Source organism: Leucopleurus acutus (genome assembly GCF_964270905.1).
Source record: "Leucopleurus acutus genome assembly, chromosome: X".
NCBI classification, from domain to species: Eukaryota; Metazoa; Chordata; class Mammalia; order Artiodactyla; family Delphinidae; genus Leucopleurus; species Leucopleurus acutus.
Window position 1 is genome coordinate 129,363,382 of NC_139148.1, and position 18,915 is coordinate 129,382,296.

Genomic DNA, 18,915 nt, shown 5'->3' on the forward strand with positions numbered 1-18,915 from the left:
TGAAAGCTTTTCCTCTAAAATCAGGAACAAGACAAGAATGCCCACTCTTGCCATTTCTGTTTAACATAGTATTGGAAGTCCTAGCCACAGCAATAAAACAAGAAAAAAAAAGGCATCCATATTAGAAGGAAAGAGGTAAAACAGTCACTCTTTGCAGATGACATGACACTATACGTAGAAAATGCTAAAGTCTCCACCAAAAAACTATTAGAATTAATAAATTAATTCAGTAAAGTTGTAGGATTCAAGATTAATATACAGAAATCTGTTGCTCTTCTATACACTAATAATAAACTATCAGAAAAAGGAAACAAGAAAACGATCCCATTTACAATTGTATTAGAAAGAATAAAATAAGAAGGGATAAATTTAACCAAGGAAGTGAAGGACCTATATTCTGAAAACTGTAAGTCATTGATGAAGGAAATGGAAGATGATACAAACAAATGGAAAGATATCCCATGTTTACAGATTGGAAGAATTAAAATAGTTAAATTGTTTAATATTGTTAAAATGTCCATACTACTCAAAGCAATCCACAGATTTAATACAATTCCTATCAAAATATCCATGACATTTTTCACAGAACTAGCACAAATAATCCTAAAATTTGTATGGGAGTGCAAAAGACCCCAAAGAGCCAAAGCAATCTTGAGGAAAAAGAACAAAGCTGGAAGTCATGATCCCTGACTTCAGACTGTATTACAAAGCTACAGTAATCAAAACAGTATGGTACTGGCACAAAAACAGAAATATAGATCAATAGAACAGGATAGAAAGCCCAGAAATAAACCCACATACTTATGGCCAATTAAACTATGACAAAGGAGGCAAGAATATACAATGGAGAAAAGACAGCCTCTTCAATAAATGTTGCTGGGAAAACAGCTACCTACATGTCAAAGAATGAAATTCAAACACTCCCTCATACCATATACAAAAATAAACTCAAAATGGATTAAAGACCTAAATGTAAGACCGGAAACCATAAAATTCCTAGAAGAAAACATAGGCAGAGCACTCTTTGACATAAGTGTTAGCAGTATATTTTTGGATTGTCCCTTTAAGCAAAGGAAACAAAAGGATAAGTAAACAAATGGGACCTAACTAAACTTAAAAGCTTTTGTGCAGCAAAGGAAACCATCAGCAAAACAAAAAGACAACCTACTGAATGGGAGAAAATATTTGCAAATGATACATTCAATAAGGGGTTAATATCCAAAATATATAAACAGTTCATATAACTCAATATCAAAAACAACCCAAAAAACTTGATTAAAAAAGAGGGAGAAGACCTGAACAGACATTTTCCCAAAGACATACAGATGGTCAACAGTCACATGAAAAGATGCTCAATATTCCTAACCATCATAGAAATGCAAATCAAAACCACAATGAGATATCACCTCACATGTATTATAATGGCTGTCATCAAAAAGACCACAAATAACAAACTTGGCAAGGATGTGGAGAAAAGGGAAACCTAGTACACTAGTACAATGTTAGTGGGAATGTAAGTTGGTGCAGCCACTATGGAAAACAGTATGGAGGTTCCTCAAAAAACTAAAAATAGAACTACCATATGATCTAGAAATTCTACTCCTGGGTGTATATATGCATAAAATGAAAATATTAATTTGCAAAGATTATCTGCACCCCAAGGTTCAAAGCGGCATTATTTGCAATAGCCAAGATATGGAAGCAAGCTAAGTGTCCATCAACAGATGAATGGATAAAGACAATATATTGTGTGTGTTTGTGTGCGTGTGTGTGGAGGGGTAAAATGGGATGTTACTCAACCATAAAAAAGAATGAAGTTTTGATATTTGCAACAGCAACATGGATGGACTTGAAGGGTATTATGCTCAGTGAAATAAGTCAGACAAGGAAAGACACATACTGTATGTTATCACTTATATACAGAATCTAAATATTACAACAAACTAATGAATATAAGAAAACAGAAACAGACTCCCAGATATAGAGAACAAACTAGTTCTTACCAGTAGGAAGGGGACTTGCGGGAGGGCAAGATTGGGGTAGGGGATTAAGAGACACAAACTATATTATGTATAAAATAAGTAAAATACAGGGATATACTGTACAGCACAGGGAATATAGCCAATAATTTATAATAACTTTAAATGAAGTATAATGTATTAAAATATTGAATCACTATGTTGTATACCTGAAACTAATATAATATTTTAAATTAACTATACTTAAATTTTTAAAAATGAAATAAGGGTTTTAGTCCATAGGCTATAAGTTCTTGTGGACATGCCTGAAATAGGGAGATGATATGGCCAGATGTATAATTTGGAAAGATTGCTCAACCTGCAGAATGGATGCCTGGTTAGAAAGAGTGAAGCTAAAGCCAAGACAGAAGTTAAAAGGCCATCACAATGTTTGGTGTGAATGACATTTAGGACACAATATAGAGTATTAGACAGTGGGATGAATTAAGTGGAATAGGGAGGAGATCTCAGTGGCAGAATATAACTGGTGGCTTTTCATGATGGTTAAGAAAGAAAAGGAGGAAGTCTATGGAAGGATTCTAGATGACACAGAGTTTGTAACTTTTGCAAGTACTTGGCTAATGATGGAATTCATTCACCTACTGGGGAACAGAACTCTTCCCCTTTAGGCCTTCTCTTTCTTCTCTCCTTCCTCCCTGAACTTTGGGCTCCTGTAAGCCCTCAAATTCCCTCACATAGAGTCCTACCCCTTCTCCTCAGTTTCATTTTCTTTCATGGAGGAGCAGGGGTAGAGTGGCTTGGGAAATGGATACTGCAGAAAGGCTATCTATCAGACAATCAGAACTACAGCATTCCCAGAATGGCCCCCTCAACGTATATTGTATTGGTTATGATGGCACTAGCATCTCTTTGCCTTTAGTTGCTTTGCCAAATGCCTCCTTCTGTTACTCGAGCCTTCGTATGTGCCAGCCCCAGGAATATGGGAAGTAAATATCAATCCTGCCATGATAACACCAATGAGAAGGCATTCCCTTTGAACTCATACTGTCAGAGAATGATTGCTAGCTTGCTTGACTGATTAAGTCAGTCACTCATTCAACAAATACTAAGACATTATATTAGACAGTTAATGTACAGAGATCATAAGACATTTGAGGTCCCATCCTTTCATTGAGCTTATAGTCTAGTGGAAAAAGACAGAAAATATATAAGTAAATAAATAAAGATAATATCGTACAGTGATAAGTGCTATAAAAAATAAAACAGAGTTTATGAAGTGGGGAGGGGTTTCATTAGATACAGTGATCACAGAAAACCCCTTTGAGGGGGTGGCTTTTAAGCAGGAAAATGGAAACTAAGCAAAAGCCAGAGCTTGCTGGAGAATATTTCAGGCCACAAACAAACAAACAACCACAAAAAAACAGAAAGTGCAAAGTCTTCTAAGTGGGAAACATCTTGCAGTGTTGCAGTGTTCTAGGAACTGGCAGAAGGCTGATGTAAAGGGGAAAGAGATACGAGATGAGGTTGAAGAGATAAACAACAACCCAAATACAGGATCTAAGCCAAGGCAGGGAACATAAAAGAAGGTTTTAGAGAAAAAAAAATAATCAGTTTGGTTTGGGCATATTCAGTAAAAGTACAAGAGTTCTGATGAACATAACAACTACAGCCTAAGGTTGGCATACATATAAAACCAAATGGAAACAAACACTGTATACGTTTATAACTAATTCAAATACTTAGTCAGGATTTTAAATTATCCAAAGTTACAGGGTAAGTTATAGGCACTAGTTACTGGCAAATCAGGACAAATTTGGATTTCTGGCATGAATTATATGTGTTTATGCATTTATCGAAATGATCAAGTGGTTTTTGTCCTTTATTCTATTGATATGGTGTATTACATTGATTGATTTTTGGATGTTAAGCCAACTTTATATTCCTGGGATATATCCCACTTAAAGATAGTGGATAATCCATTTATAAGTTTTTTTAATTTGGTTTACTAGTATTTTGTTGAAGATCTTTGTGTTTATATTCATAAAGAATATTTGTCTTTGCTTTTCTTTTCTTGTGATCTTTGGTTTTGGTAGCATAGTGATACTGACCTGACTGTCACCTCCTCTTCTGTATTTTACAAGACTTTGTGAAGACTTAGTATTCATTCTTCTTTAACTGTCTGGTAAAATCAATGGTGAAACCATCTGGACCTGGGTTTTTCCTTGTGGGAAGTTATAAAATTACTAATTAAGTCTCCTGTTATAGGTCCAATAAAAATTTATATTTTTTTTCTCAATCAGTTTCAGTAGTTTGTGTGTTACTAGTAATTTTTCCATTTCATCTAAGCTATATAATTTGTTGACCTATAATTTGCAGCTCAGTTTTCCTGTATAATCCTATTTATTTATGTATTTATTTAATCTGTATTTAAATAAATAAATTATAATATATATAATTTATTATATATTATAATATATAATTATAATATATATTTATTAAATATATAATATTTATATATTTAAATAAATTTAAATATATAAATTCTGTATTTATATAATCCTATTTATTTCTGTAAGGTCAGTAGTGATGTCCCCTCTTTCATGATTTTAGTAATATGATTATTCTCTTGTTTTTTTGTGTGTGTGTGTGTGTGTGTGTGTGTGTGTGTTTTGTGTTCCCCACAGCCCTTGGTCAGTCTAGCTAAAGGTTCATCAGTTTTACTGATCTTTTCAAAGTACCAACTTTTAGATTATTTGATTTTCTTTAATGTTTTTCTATTTTATTTAATTTCACTCTAATATTTATTATTTTCTTCCTTCTGCTTCTTTTGGGTTTAGTTTGCTCTTCTCTTTCTAGTTTCTTAAGGTGGAAGGTCAGGTTCTTCTTTTTAATACAGGCTTTACAGTTATAAATTTCTCTCTGAACACTGCTTTAGGCTGTTTTTACATTGTGCATAATTTTCACCAATTTCAAAATATTTTCTAATTTCCCTTGTGATTTCTTCTTTGAGCCATTGTTTATTTAGGAGTGTGTTATTTAATTTCAACATATTTGTGAATTTCCCAAATTCCCTTCTGTTATCAATGTCTAATTTCATTCAATTGAGGTTAGATAACACACTTTGTATGGTTCTAATACTTTTAAACTGATTGCATCTTGTTTTATGGCCTAACATATAGTCTAAAACAGAAAATGTTCCATGTGCACTCGAGAATAATGTGTTCTGATATTGTTTGGTAGAGCGCAATATAAATGTTTACTAGATCTAGTTGTTTTGTAGTGTGTTCAAGTCTTCTAGTTCTATGTTGATGTTCTGTCTAGTTGTTCCATTGGAAGTGGAATATTAAAATATTCAGTTTTTATTGTTGAATTGTCTATTTCTCCTTTCAATTCTTGTCAGTTTTGCTCCATGTATTTCGGGGTTCTATGATTAGGTGCATATATCTTTATAATTGTTATATCTTCCTGATGGATTGACCATTTTGTCATTATAAAATCTTCCAGGCTTCTACAGAGTGGGGGTAAAGAGGATGGGAACAGAGTTCTCTGGCCTTACTGAGAATCAGCCATTTTTCTTGACTAACACTCCTCAGATTGTTGTGAGCCTTTGGTTAGAGTTTGGAGAGAAAGTTTATTTTGCCAATTTTTGAAAATGTTCTTGTTGCTTTTATGGAAGAGTGGATTTTCAGAAGTTCTCACTTCACCACTCCAGAATTGCTTCCTTATTAGAGATTTTAAGGTTAACTTTAACTGCCCACTTAAGAATTTAAACCACTCTCTCCTTCTTAATGTACTTTATTTGGTTTCCTGGACAATATGTTCCCTGAAGTTTCCTCATGCTTCAGCTATCCTATCCTTCACATTTACTGAGTTATTCTCTTCTCTTTAGCCTCTAAATGTTGTAGATGACTTCTCCAGCCTTATGGCTTTAAATATCATCTATATGTATGAAACCTGAATTAAATCTCCAGTCCAGATATCTTTTCTGAACACCAGACTTACATTCCATATAATCAGCACCCAGAAGCACTAGTTGTGTCCCTTATCAAGCATGACCCCCATCAGGTGTAACCATTATCCTGACTATTGTTTCTATGTGTAAATTCCTTCCTGGCATTTGTTGGGAAATTTATATATTTTTTCTGAATTTCAAATACTGAGAAAAATAGTTGAGAAATCAGCAAAATGGAAAAAGTATTATAATTCTACTATAAGAATTAAAGCTTAACAATAGACACAGAAGCATGAATGGCTTAAAGAAATCTACTAATGTCAAGTGAAAAGCAAGAACAGGAAATGCTGGCACACCGAGTCAAAAGTATTGAAATTCTAAATATCAACACAGGAGTACATGTTGATCGGATCAGTTGATTTTGCTTATTATAAGTGTATCTTTGTAGCCCTGTATGCTGCTAATAGCAAGTCATTCTTGCAAATTAGATATTAAGTCTATATGCATAGTATACAATATACAAACCCTGTGAGTGTCTTTTCAAGATATAGCAAGTTTGAGAAGCAAAATAAACCCTTAAACTGGCAATTTTGACATTTGATTTTGTATAGTTCTGTTACCTTGCTAAGAGATCCAAATGTTTTAATTCAAATACTACCCAATAAGGTTTGCTGGTGTTTTCCAGTGTTTGAGTTATCTTCTACAGTAATGTTACTGGCATTTGCTAATACTTCTAAACTTGTTATTTCTTATTTTAAAATGTTGTATATCCATAATAATGAGCAAAGAGCATGAAAGTCTGAAGTGTTTTATGAATAACATTTAATTTATGAAATTCTTGGGAATTCCAACTCTTATTCCTGATTTCCATAGTTTAATATGATAGAAATTTGGAAATACTACCAACAGCAATGACAGATGAAATATTAAAGACTTCTAACACCACAGATAAGTTTTGCCTATTTTTATATATGACATAAATGGAATCATGCACTATATACATAGATGTGTCTGGCTTTCACTCAGCATTAAACCTGTGACCTCATCCAGATTGAGTTGTTGAGTATAATATACTTGTCATTCTTATATAGTATTCCATTTTATGAATATGTCACAGATATTTTTATTGACATATAGTTGATTTACAATGTTGTATTAATTTCTTTGTCACAGATTTTTAATCCATTTTGATGGACATTAGGGTAGTATCAAGTCTACTAAAATTAGCTCTGCTATGAACATTCATTATATGCCTTTGGTAGACATAAGTACTGATTTATGTTTGGAAATTACTCAGGACTAGAGATGCTAGGCTATATGATACATGTAGGTCCAGCACTAGTAGATACCACCAAACAACATCCCAAAACCTTTGTACAAATTTACATTCCTATCAGCAATTCACTTTAGTTATCCTAGTGGGTGTGGAGTAATATTCTCTGGACTGCAATTTGCATTTCCCTGCTGACTAATGTAATTGATCACTTTATGTGGGTGATTGGAAAACCCTGTTTTATAAGGTGACTGTTCAACACTTTGGCCTTTTTTTTTTTCTATTGAGGTTTCTGACTACTACTTATAGACTTGTAGGGGATATCAATAATTATGGATTTGAGTAATTTGTCATGTACATGCAATGCAAATATTTTTTCCCACTCTATGGCTTGCCTTTTCACCATTATCTTTTGATAAAGAGAATCTCTTAATTTTTAACATATTCCAAGTCATCCTCTTTTACCTTTGTGGTTAGTGCTATTCTATGTCCTGTTTAAGTAATTTATATCTCTTCTAATATCATAAAGATATTCTCTTATGTTTTCTTCTAAAAGCTTTATTGTTTTACCTTTCACCTTTTCACATTTAGATTTGTAACCCATCTGGAATTTATTTTTGTGTATGAGAGAGATAAAGCCCCCCCCACCTCTGTGTGTGTGTGTGTGTGTGTGTGTGTGTGTGTGTGTACTTTCTGCTATGCCCCATTAGTCTATTTTTCTATCTTTGCAACAATAATACATATTGCTTTAAAGTATACCAAAGCTTTAACACTTTAAAATAAGTCTTCTTATCTGGTATTGGATTTGATTTGATTGTAAACTCTGATTGTAAACTCTCCAGCTTTGTCTTTTTCAAGATTGCCTTAGCTATTTTTGGCACTCTTATATTTCTATTTAAACTTTAGAATCAGTGTTGTTTTCTTTGTATATATCCTGCTTGGTGTTTACCAATTTCTTGAATCTTTGGATTGATAACTTTCAACAGTTTTAAGAATGACTGACTTTTAGCCACTTAATGATTGCTTTTGCTCATTTCTCTTCCTGTTTTTCTTCTACAAAATTACACATGACAATATATTTTACTGTGTTCCACATATTCATTTACTCTTTTCTGTGTTTTTGTCTCTCTGTACTTCAGTTTTGCCATTTTCTATTTAACTATTTCTAAGATCTCTAATCCTGTCTTCTACTTATTAAATCCACCCTTTGAATTCTGAATTTTTGATATTGCACTTTTCCATAACTAATTTCTAATTTATTCTCCTTTATAGATCCCAATTTTCTGTTGAAATTCCCTATCTTTTATCTATTTTATTCATCTTTTCCCTTTTTTATTGAACATATTAACCATAGTTTTTAAAAGTCCTTATCTACAATCTGATATCTGAATCACTTGTAGGTCTGTTTTCATATTCTGGTTTAGGTTTTGGATCTTGGTTTTAGATCACATTATTCTGCCTATTGGTATGCCTAATGATTTTTTATTGAATTCCAGACATTGTGTAATAAAAATATAGAGTTTTCAGATGATGTTGACTTCCACGAGAGAGACTTCATTCTTTCCTTTGTTAGGCAGATAGTGTGGGATAATTATCACCTTAATCCCATAAGGCACTGAGCTGTGTCATGGTTTTGGTTAAACTTAGTCTGTCTCTGATATTCCCTTATATTTAGGACATAGCTTCTCCAGGATTTTAAATGGATAGCCTAGCATGTCCTCTTTTTTATAGCATTGGGATACTGTAGGAAAGCCAGCTCTACTTTCCAAAGGTTTTCATATTAGTTATTATACTTTGTGCAAATTCAAAATTCAGCAACTGTATTGAGAGGGGTATCAGTCAAGAGGCTGAGATCTCTTAGATCTCTACTTTTATCACTTTAGTGTTGTGTGACCATCAGAATTATTACTTTTTTAAAAAATATATCATCCAGCAGCAGCCCTATGCCCAGGGCCAAACTTGAATTCCAAGTTGCAATCCATGGCCAGAATTGGCAAGTACCACCAAGAATGAAGAAGCTACAGGTCACAGATTCATCTGTGAGAGGTTCTACCCTTTCTCCAGAATTTTAGTCTCTTCAATCCTTATTGCTCAACAGTTCTGGGTCTCCTAATTGTTCATGAGGGGAGCATTGTTTATCCACAAACAACTCTATCCTACCCAGAGTGGGAGTAATACTCATCTAACTTGATAGTAAATCCATTAGGACAGAAATGTACAAGTCACCCTTGAGTTCTCTCTTTTTCTAATATTCCACAACTAATTCATTGGAGGATCCTCTGGGATTGTCCTTCACAATATATCCAGAATCAAATTACTTCTTACCACTTATGCCACTAGCACTCTTACCTGAGCCATTATCATCTCTCATCTGAAATACTGCAATAACCTCTTAACTGGACTCCCTGCTTCTACCTTTCTCATACTTATATTTTTAACAGAGTATCCATAATGATTCTTTAAAAACCATAAATCAGATAACATAATTATTTTCTTCAAAATATTCCAATCACTCCCCATTTTCCCTCAGAATAAAATTCAAAGCCTTTTAATGTTCTTCAAGACTTAGATGACCTGATCCCCTCTTTGATCTCATATCTGATATACTTATCTGACTCCCTGGCTGTTCCCTCTAACTAGAGTATTATTTACTCAAATATCTGCCTTGTTAAACCTTTTACCTCATCAAAATTTCTGCCCAAATATCACTTTTTCAAAGAGGCCTATGCTGATTACTCTATTTTAAATTTCAATGGCAATGCTCATCTTCCACCTAGACATGACTGGCCCCACCTTATTCTGTAGTACTTTTATGTCTTCTCATGGTGCTTCTCATTTTACAACATACTTTACTTTTTCATCTAGTGTTTGCTTTCTCTTTTGCCATCACTCTGTCCTCTACAGTGTAAGCTCCATACGGGCACGTCTTTGTTTTATTCATGGATACATTCCAAGCTCCTAGAACAGAGCCTGGCCCATGGGAGACAATCTGTAAATATTTGACAATGATTGAAAAAAATATGTCACACACAATTACTTGGGTCTTTTCAAATGCACTTTCTACTTCAAAATACAGAGATAAATCTAATTTAGAGATGATCAACACAGACCTTGATATATTGCCCTGATGACTCCCAAATGAAACTTACTCTGAAATTCTTAGTCAGAAATTCACTCTAATTCTATTCAACTTTGATTTTTCTAATTCATTTGAAAATAGGCTATGTATCTATTCATTTCTCTGCCAGATTTACAGCTACTGGCAAAGGCAGTACTCTCTAAAAATGAGGAAATTTCTAGAGTCTCTTCCCGTCTACCATTTACTGTAGGGAATTAGATAGAACTACAGTATATGAGGATGCAGGTAGAATAAGCATTTCAAAAATACAAACACATTCTGTTTGAGGGATCTTGCCTTTAGGAAGCTACTACTGTACTTTATATTAGTTCTATCTTAGTTTGTCTTCCGGATAATTTAGGAAACAGATGTTAATGTTTCAATATAATGAAAGGCAAATTAGTCTAAAATGGTGAAATAAGGTTTCCTGTCTAGAAGGAAAACTGTTAAAGGTTAAATCTCCTCCAGATCAGTTAGTACTACTCCACCCCACTCCCCTTCCTCACTCACATACCAGCCTGAATTAAAGGTCTCAGCTTTTGAAACTACTAAGGGACAGAATAGGAAATATTCTGTTTCTTTTGGAAAAAGATCAGGCAAACAGAAAGTGAGAAAATACATACAGCTGCCAAACTTCAGTGGGCAGGCATGCACATCCATAGGAAAATCTTCCAAATGCATGGGACACTCGGCATGAATTGTTAACCTAAAAGGAAGAACAACAGAACATGAAATAAAGCTAAAATGAATGATATTAAACATGGAGCTGAGTTCTCATTCACCAGCAATGGAGTGCTGCTAAGAATAATGGGATTTTATTTGTTTAGGTTCACTGAGATCCAAGACTTTATGAACACAAGGGATGGATTAAATGAACTAGATAGCCTCTCAAGGTAGCATTCAATATTAGATTTTTAGATCAGATATAAATCCCACCTTACCACCTTTAGGAAAACAAATATCATTTGTCTATCCTAACTGAGCTCCCTTAGCTACTTCACCACCAGAGAAGTCTGGAAACACCAGGTACTGACTCATTCACTCCTCATAGCAGTTTAATTATTTCCGAAATAATTCTCCTCATCAGGCTATCATGTGAGTTAAATAATTTAGAGATTGCACTGGAGAGGAGAGATGTATAGAAAGAATATCTTTCTTTTTATATTTATTTATTTGATTGCGCCGGATCTTAGTTGCAGTAGGCAGGATACTTAGTTGCAGTTCGTGGGCTCCTTAGTTGTGGCATGTGAACTCTTAGTTGCAGTATGCATGTGGGATCTAGTTCCCTGACCAGGGATTGAACCCGGGCCCCCTGCAATGGGAGTGTGGAGTCTTAACCACTGCACCACCAGGGAAGTCCCTAGAAAGAATATCTTTAACCTGATAATAAACAAGCACAAAAGATGGCTCTGCTGCTTACAGCAACTGCTATAGCTTTGTTTAAGAAGATGGTTCTTCGAGAATACATACACACACTTGTACATGTACACACACACACAGTAGCTGGCCAGAAAAAAATTACAAAGTTTATGGAGGACATCAAAAACCTCAGAGGTCAAGTCTGAAGAGCTCATGTTCTCTTAATAGGGACAACATATTGGAGAGACTGTTCATGGATCCCTCAGTGGAAATCTGGATAGGGTACGACTTGCCATGCCCACATACTCATTCTTCTGCATCAGTCTGTCTAAATAATCGATTCCAAAGTTTCCCCTCTGTTTTCCTGCAGATATTTTTGAGCCTTAACTTTCTTTGGCCTAGAAAGTAGCCTGCTATGTGTAAATGGGACTCACACAGCAAAAATTCAGAATTATTTGACACCTAACTCTGATGAGCTATTTCTAGCTAACCTGTATACCTCCTGGTTATATTGGATTCAATCTCTGCTATTCTCTTGGAGCTTTAGGTGGCCAACTGGCAAGAATCTCCAATCCTGGTTAATTCTTTTTTTTTTTTTTTGGCGGTACGCGGGCCTCTCACTGTTGTGGCCTCTCCCGTTACAGAGCACAGGCTCCGGAAGCGCAGGCTCAGCGGCCATGGCTCACGGGCCCAGCCGCTCCGCAGCGTGTGGGATCTTCCCGGACTGGGGCACGAACCCGTGTCCCCTGCATCGGCAGGCGGACTCTCAACCACTGCGCCACCAGGGAAGCCCCTGGCTAATTCTTAAGCATGATAAATGTGTGACACCTCATAAGTGATCAGAGTAGCAGTAGTAGATATTGCTCAAAGCAGGCTGACTAAAGCAAACATGCTCAAGTGTTTATTAGCAAGAACCCTAGGCTGGAAGGCAGAAGCCAAGTGTGTGCCCTTCAGCAAATATTTACCCATATCTTATTTTCCATTTCCTTATCTAAATAGTAACAGGTGAGAAGTAGATGGCAAGTGTCCTTGCAGCTCTAACTAATCCCTTAGATATTTATAAAAATCCCCATGTGTCTTGGACAAAAGCTCTATTCCCAAGTCAGCCTGCAATACCCTACCAATCTACCCTTTATTCTTAAGGCATAAATAGGGGGTTTCATGACTCAAAGAATCTGATATAAGAGAAATGTCTTTCACTGAGAAGCTTGCTCCTGTTTGAGAATTAAAAGATTTCATGAGGGTTTAATAAAGAAAATTGTGTTCCTTCTCTCCACTTATATTAGTATTTCCAAGATACTGTGTCTTATGAGTAATGCCAAGGGGAAATTACTTTATGTCTACCCAGCTGTCCTAGGGACATGGCAAATAAAACCACAACAAATAGATAATCAAAGCAAGGTGCAAAAGGTATTGATTTCTGCTTAGGAGCAGAACTGATTCATAATAACTTTCCTATCTTCCTTCCCATCCACCTAAGCATAGAGCAGTGATGAGAAGGCAGATGTTGGTTGGGGTGGGGTACTTCACAAGCCAAATTATGCTATGCTCTTTTCCTTGGTTCTTAAATGCATCCTAATGCTCTCTGAACAACTGCATCATACTGTCTTCTCTTCTTGCCTTCCCTCCTCCTTGTTACAACTTTCAAGACCCTTCAAGCTTTTTCTGCAGCAGAAAACATCCTGACTACACTCAGGCTAATAGACTTATCACCACAATCTATGCCATAAACAGATCCATCCCCTTCAAAACTTTCCTTCCACCCTCTTTTATTTTATTTTTATTAAATTATTATGATTTTTGTGACAAAAACACTTAACATAAAATCTGCCCACTTAGTAAGTTTTAAGTATTCAACACAGTATTTTTAATTGGCTGGAATAGACATTACTCCAAAGAAGATATACAAATGGCCACAGGTATGAAAAGGTGCTTAACATCACTACTCATCAGGGAAATGCAGATCAAAACCATAATGAGGTATCACCTCACATCTGTTAGAATGGCTATTATCAAGAAAGATAAGAGATAACAAGTGTTGGCGAGGATATGGAGAAAAGGGAACCCTAGTGCACTCTTGGTGAGAATATAAATTGGTGCAGCTCCTATGGAAAATAGCATGGAGGCTCCTCAAAAATTAAAAATAGAACTACCATAGGATCCAGCAATCCTACTTCTGGGTATATATATCCAAAGGAATTGAAATCAGGATCTCAAAGAGATGTCTGCTCTCCCATGTTTATTGCAAAATTATTCACAATAGCAAAGACATGTAAGCAAACTAAGTGTCCATCAACAGATGAATGGATAAGAACATGTATATACATACAATATAATATTATCCAACCTTAAAAAAGAAGGAAATCTTACCATTTGCAACAACACTGATGAACTTGGAGGACATTATGCTAAGTGAAATAAGCCAGACAAAGACAAATACTGTAGGATTTCACTTATATGTGGAATCTAAAATAGTCAAACTCATAAAGCAGAGAATAGAATGGTGGTTGCCAGGAACCGGAGTGAAAGTGGAGGTATTAGTGAAAGGGTAATAAATTTCAGTTATACAAGATGAAGGAGTCTTAGAGATCTACTGTACAGCAAGTAGTTTTCAGTTAGCTTTTCAAAGAAGGTCCAAGACCCCTCAAAATGTGATAATCAGATCATAGGACCTCAGTCCCAGCCAGGTTTTAACCTGTTTTGATTCCTATGCAAAGACCAGCAGTAAAAGGTAATATAGGAAATTCCCTTCTTTGGGGATGAAAGACACAGATGGGAATACAGATGGGAAGGAGGTACTTTTTAGCCCTTCATGCATGCACACACATACCCACACCCTCCTCAGGTACTGCCCTCATTTCACTGTTCACTATGTTTTGTAGCACCCTGGCTCCCTTGTCATCCCACCCTTTGCTTCTCAACAGCTGGTTTTTATTCCACCACAGTAATAAGTTAAAGTTTTATTACTTCCATAGCACCCTAACTTGTATCTTTACTTTTACCCTTTCTCCTTATAGTATTGGGTTGGCCAAAAAGTTCGCTCGTGTTTTTCCATAACATCTTACCAAAAACCTGAACAAACTTTTTGGCCAACCCTATATATTCTCTACAGGATAGCCGTCTAGTATTTCCTCATCTTACACAGAGTAAAAGCCAAAGTCCTTGCTATGGCTTACAGGGTCTTACATGATCTTATCTTCTGTTCCTCTCTGGCTTATCTTCTACTATGCCCTCCCTTGCTCACTCTGTTCCAGCCACTCTGGCTTCCTTGCTGCTCTTTCAACATGCCAGTCTCTCTTACATCATAGCCCTTGCACTTGGTATGCTTTCATGTCTCTTTCAAGTCTTTGCTTAACTATCTTGTTTTTTTCTTATTATCTTGTAAATGAGGCCTACCCCAACCTCCATTCAGTTTACTATCCATACTATGGTTAGTAAACTTTACCATGCGCTTTCTTTTCCCATAGTACCTAACTTATAACATGCCATGTAATTAATTTTTTCTATTTATCATCATCTTTTTCTCCTTACTGTAGAGCTATGGATTTTTGTCTTGGATCTTCTTTGATGTGTGCCAGGAGCATAGCACAGTATCTAGCACATTGTAGGTGTTCAATACATATCTATTGAATCAATTAACTAACAAATGATTTTTCTTTCCTAAAAGCATGTATTTCTGTGGGGACCTTGCAGACGCGAGGTATAGATCGGGCAATATAGGGTTCAGGTATTCCGAGGGTTCCAGGCAAATAGCATCTTTCTTTCTTTTCTTTTCTTGATTTTTTTAATAGAACTTTATTGGAGTATAATTGCTTCACAATACCATGTCAGTTTCTGTTGCACAATAAAGTGATCAGCCATACGCATACCCATGTCCTCATATCCCCTCCCTCTTGAGTCTCCCTCCCATCCTCCCTATCCCACCCCTCTAGGTCATCGCAAAGCACCAACAGGCAAATAGCATCTTAATATGATTCCTTAATAGCATAATATCTCAACCTATACTTAGTGGTCATCTAGCCTCTTTCCTAGAATTTCAGAACTGAAAGACCCTTATAGAAAGCATCCAGTTTTATCCCATCATATATTTGACATATGATAAAGCAGAAGGGAAGAACATTTCTCAAATAACCCAACAAGTCTGGGATAGAGCTGACTAAAAGTTTTCTAATTGTTTCACTCAACAAATAATTTTTTTTTTTTTTGGCGGAACGTGGGCCTCTCACTGTTGTGGCCTCTCCCATTGTGGAGCACAGGCTCCGGACGTGCAGGCTCAGTGGCCATGGCTCACGGGCCTAGCTGCTCCGCGGCATGTGGGATCTTCCCGGACCAGGGCACAAACCCGTGTCCCCTGCATCGGCAGGCAGACTCTCAACCACTGCGCCACCAGGGAAGCCCAACAAATAATTTTTGATCGTGTACTATATGCCAGGTATTATTCTAAGCAATATAAGTACATCAGCAAACGTACCAAGGTTGTTACCATCTTGAAGCTTACATTTGAGTAGAGGGAAGACAAAAAAGAAACAAGTAAAATAAGTAAACTATATAATGTGTTAAAAGGCAATATGTCTCAGGAAAAAAAAATAAGATGTGAGTAGAAACTATTAACGAGGCATTGCAATTTTCAATAGCGTGTTCAGGGAATACCTCACAGAGTAGGTGACATTTAAGCAACGAACCTGAAGGTAATGAGAGTGAGCCTTATGGACACCTGGCAAAAGAACATTCAAAGTAGAGGGAGCAGAAAATGCAAAGGCCCTGAGGTAGAAATGTGACCAATGTGTTCCAAAAGTAGCAACTATGCCACTGTGGCTGTAGTGGAGAGACCAAGGGGGAAGATTAATAGAAGATGAGTTCAAAGAGGAAACTAGTAGTTACCAGTGCGGAGAGAGAAGGGAAAGGGGAAGGGAAAAGATAGGGGTTGCAGATTAAGAGGTACAATGCACTATGTTAAAATAAATAAGCTACAAGAATATATTGTAGAACACAGCGAATATAGCCAATATTTTATAATAACTTTAAGTGGAATATAACCTTTAAAAATTGTGAATCACTTGTACACCTGAAACCTATATAATACTGTACATCAATTATACCTCAAGTAAACAAAAACACTCTTCAGGAGTGGTTGAGGTGTCAGGCAGGCTATTTCTATTATCATGGAGTAAAGGGCAGGATCTGACATTAATGTTGAAACAGAAAAGATAGTAAAATCATTAATAGCCATTATTAGTAGAGGATGAGTCACTTGAAATATATCACCACTAAACACCCAAACCAAGCAGTATATTAGTCATAAGAATCCCAGTTTTCTGCAAATGGCATTGCTTTGTTCTTTTTAATGGCTGAGTATTCCATTGTATATGTATCACGTCTTCTTTTTTTATTAATTTTTATTGGGGCATAGTTGCTTTACTATGTTGTGTTAGTTTCTGCTGTACAGTAAAGTGAATCCACTATACGTATACATATATCCACTCTTCTTTTGGATTTCCTTCCCTTTTAGGTCACCACAGAGCATTGAGTAGTTTCCTGTGCTATACAGTAGGTTCTCATTAGTTATCTATTTTATACATGGTAGTGTATATATGTCAATCCCAATCTCCCAATTCATCCCACCCCACCTCCCCACTGTGGTGTCCGTACGTTTGCTCTCTACGTCTGTGTCTCTATTTCTGCTTTGCAAATAAGTTCATCTGCGTGATTTTTCTAGATTCCATATATAGCAATATTATACAATATTTGTTTTTCTCTTTCTGACTTACTTCACTCTGTACAACAGTCTCTAGGTCCATCCACGTCTCTGCTAATGGCACAACTTCGTTCCTTTTTATGGCTAAGTAATATTCCATTGTATATATGTACCACATTTTCTTTATCCATTTCTCTGTGGATGGACATTTAGGTTACTTCCACGTCCTAGCTATTGTAAATAGTGCTGCAATGAACATTGTGGTGCATGTGTCTTTTTGAATTATGGTTTCTCCTGGGTATATGCCCAGGGGTGGGATTGCTGGGTCATAGGGTAGTTCTATTTTTAGATTTTAAGGAACCTCCAGACTGTTCTCTACAGTGGCTGCACCAATTTACATTCCCACCAACAGTGTAGGAGGGTTCCCTTCACAGCAACATGGATGGACCTAGAGATTGTCATACTGAGTGAAGTCATAATGAGAGAGACAAATATCATATGATACTGCTTATATGTGGAATCTAAAAAAAAAGGGTACAAATGAACTTATTTACAAAACAGAAGTAGAGTCACGAATGTAGAAAACAAACTTTTGGTCACCAAGGGATAAGGCAGGGGGATAAATGGGGAGATTGGGATTGACATATACACACTACTATATATAAAATAGATAACTACTAAGAACCTGCTGTATAGCTCGGGGAACTCTACTCAGTACTCTGTAATGGACTATATGGGAAAAGAATCATAAAAAAAAGAGTGGATATATGTATATGTATAACTGAATCACTTTGCTGTACACCTGAAACTAACAAAACGTTGTAAATCAAGTATACTCCAATAAAACCTAAAAAAAAAAGAATCCCAGTTTTCTGCAAGTTTCCCATTAAATCCTCAAGCTATAGGCAAAAGGCTTCAGTACACTGGAAGCCCTTGGGCTTCCTAATTGGAATACCAGAGCTTCACTACTGCATTTAGCCCTTATATGGAGCACATCTAGGTTTTAACAATTACCTCAGATGTGTTGCTCCATCCTCATTTTCTGATATTCACACTTTTCCCCCACTCTCCAGCCATCTGCCAATACTTGTGATTTTGCCAAACAAAGCTCTCATGCTTTTGTGCCTTTCTACAAATTGCTGGGTTCTTTTTTGTCCTGCCAGGAATGCCCTTTCCTCTTTATATGTGGAACAAATTCCATTCAAGTCCATGCTCAAATATTACCTCTTCTGTGATAACTTTGTATGTGCCCTATAGGCATAGTGAGTTCTCCAGCTCACAGAAATCCCAGAGCACTTTGTACAAGTGCTTAACACTGTTGAAATAACTTTCTAGGCTCAAGATGGAGCCACTCCTGCCTGGGGTGCCACATCAAAAAACAAAAAGTTAGATGACTTTCATGTCCCTATAAATGCTCTACTTGACGGAAACACAGTATATCCAGTCTGTTTATGTGTCTGTCTTCTGCAAGTAAGTGTGAGAAACTTGAGAGAAGGGTCTCTACATATTATTCTAATCTGATGCATAGTACGGTGATTG

General features: G+C 36.1%; 1 protein-coding gene across 1 annotated transcript in view; it reads right to left on the reverse strand.

Annotated features, from left to right (window-relative positions):
- Positions 1–18,915, reverse strand: part of GABRA3 (gamma-aminobutyric acid type A receptor subunit alpha3) — a gene marked incomplete at both ends in the record, with an annotated part of 152,459 nt that overhangs the window by 46,427 nt on the left and 87,117 nt on the right. The window contains one exon of the mRNA XM_082864868.1: positions 10,946–11,028. Coding sequence (XP_082720994.1) covers positions 10,946–11,028 — 83 coding nt within the window. The remainder of the gene's footprint in view (positions 1–10,945; positions 11,029–18,915) is intronic.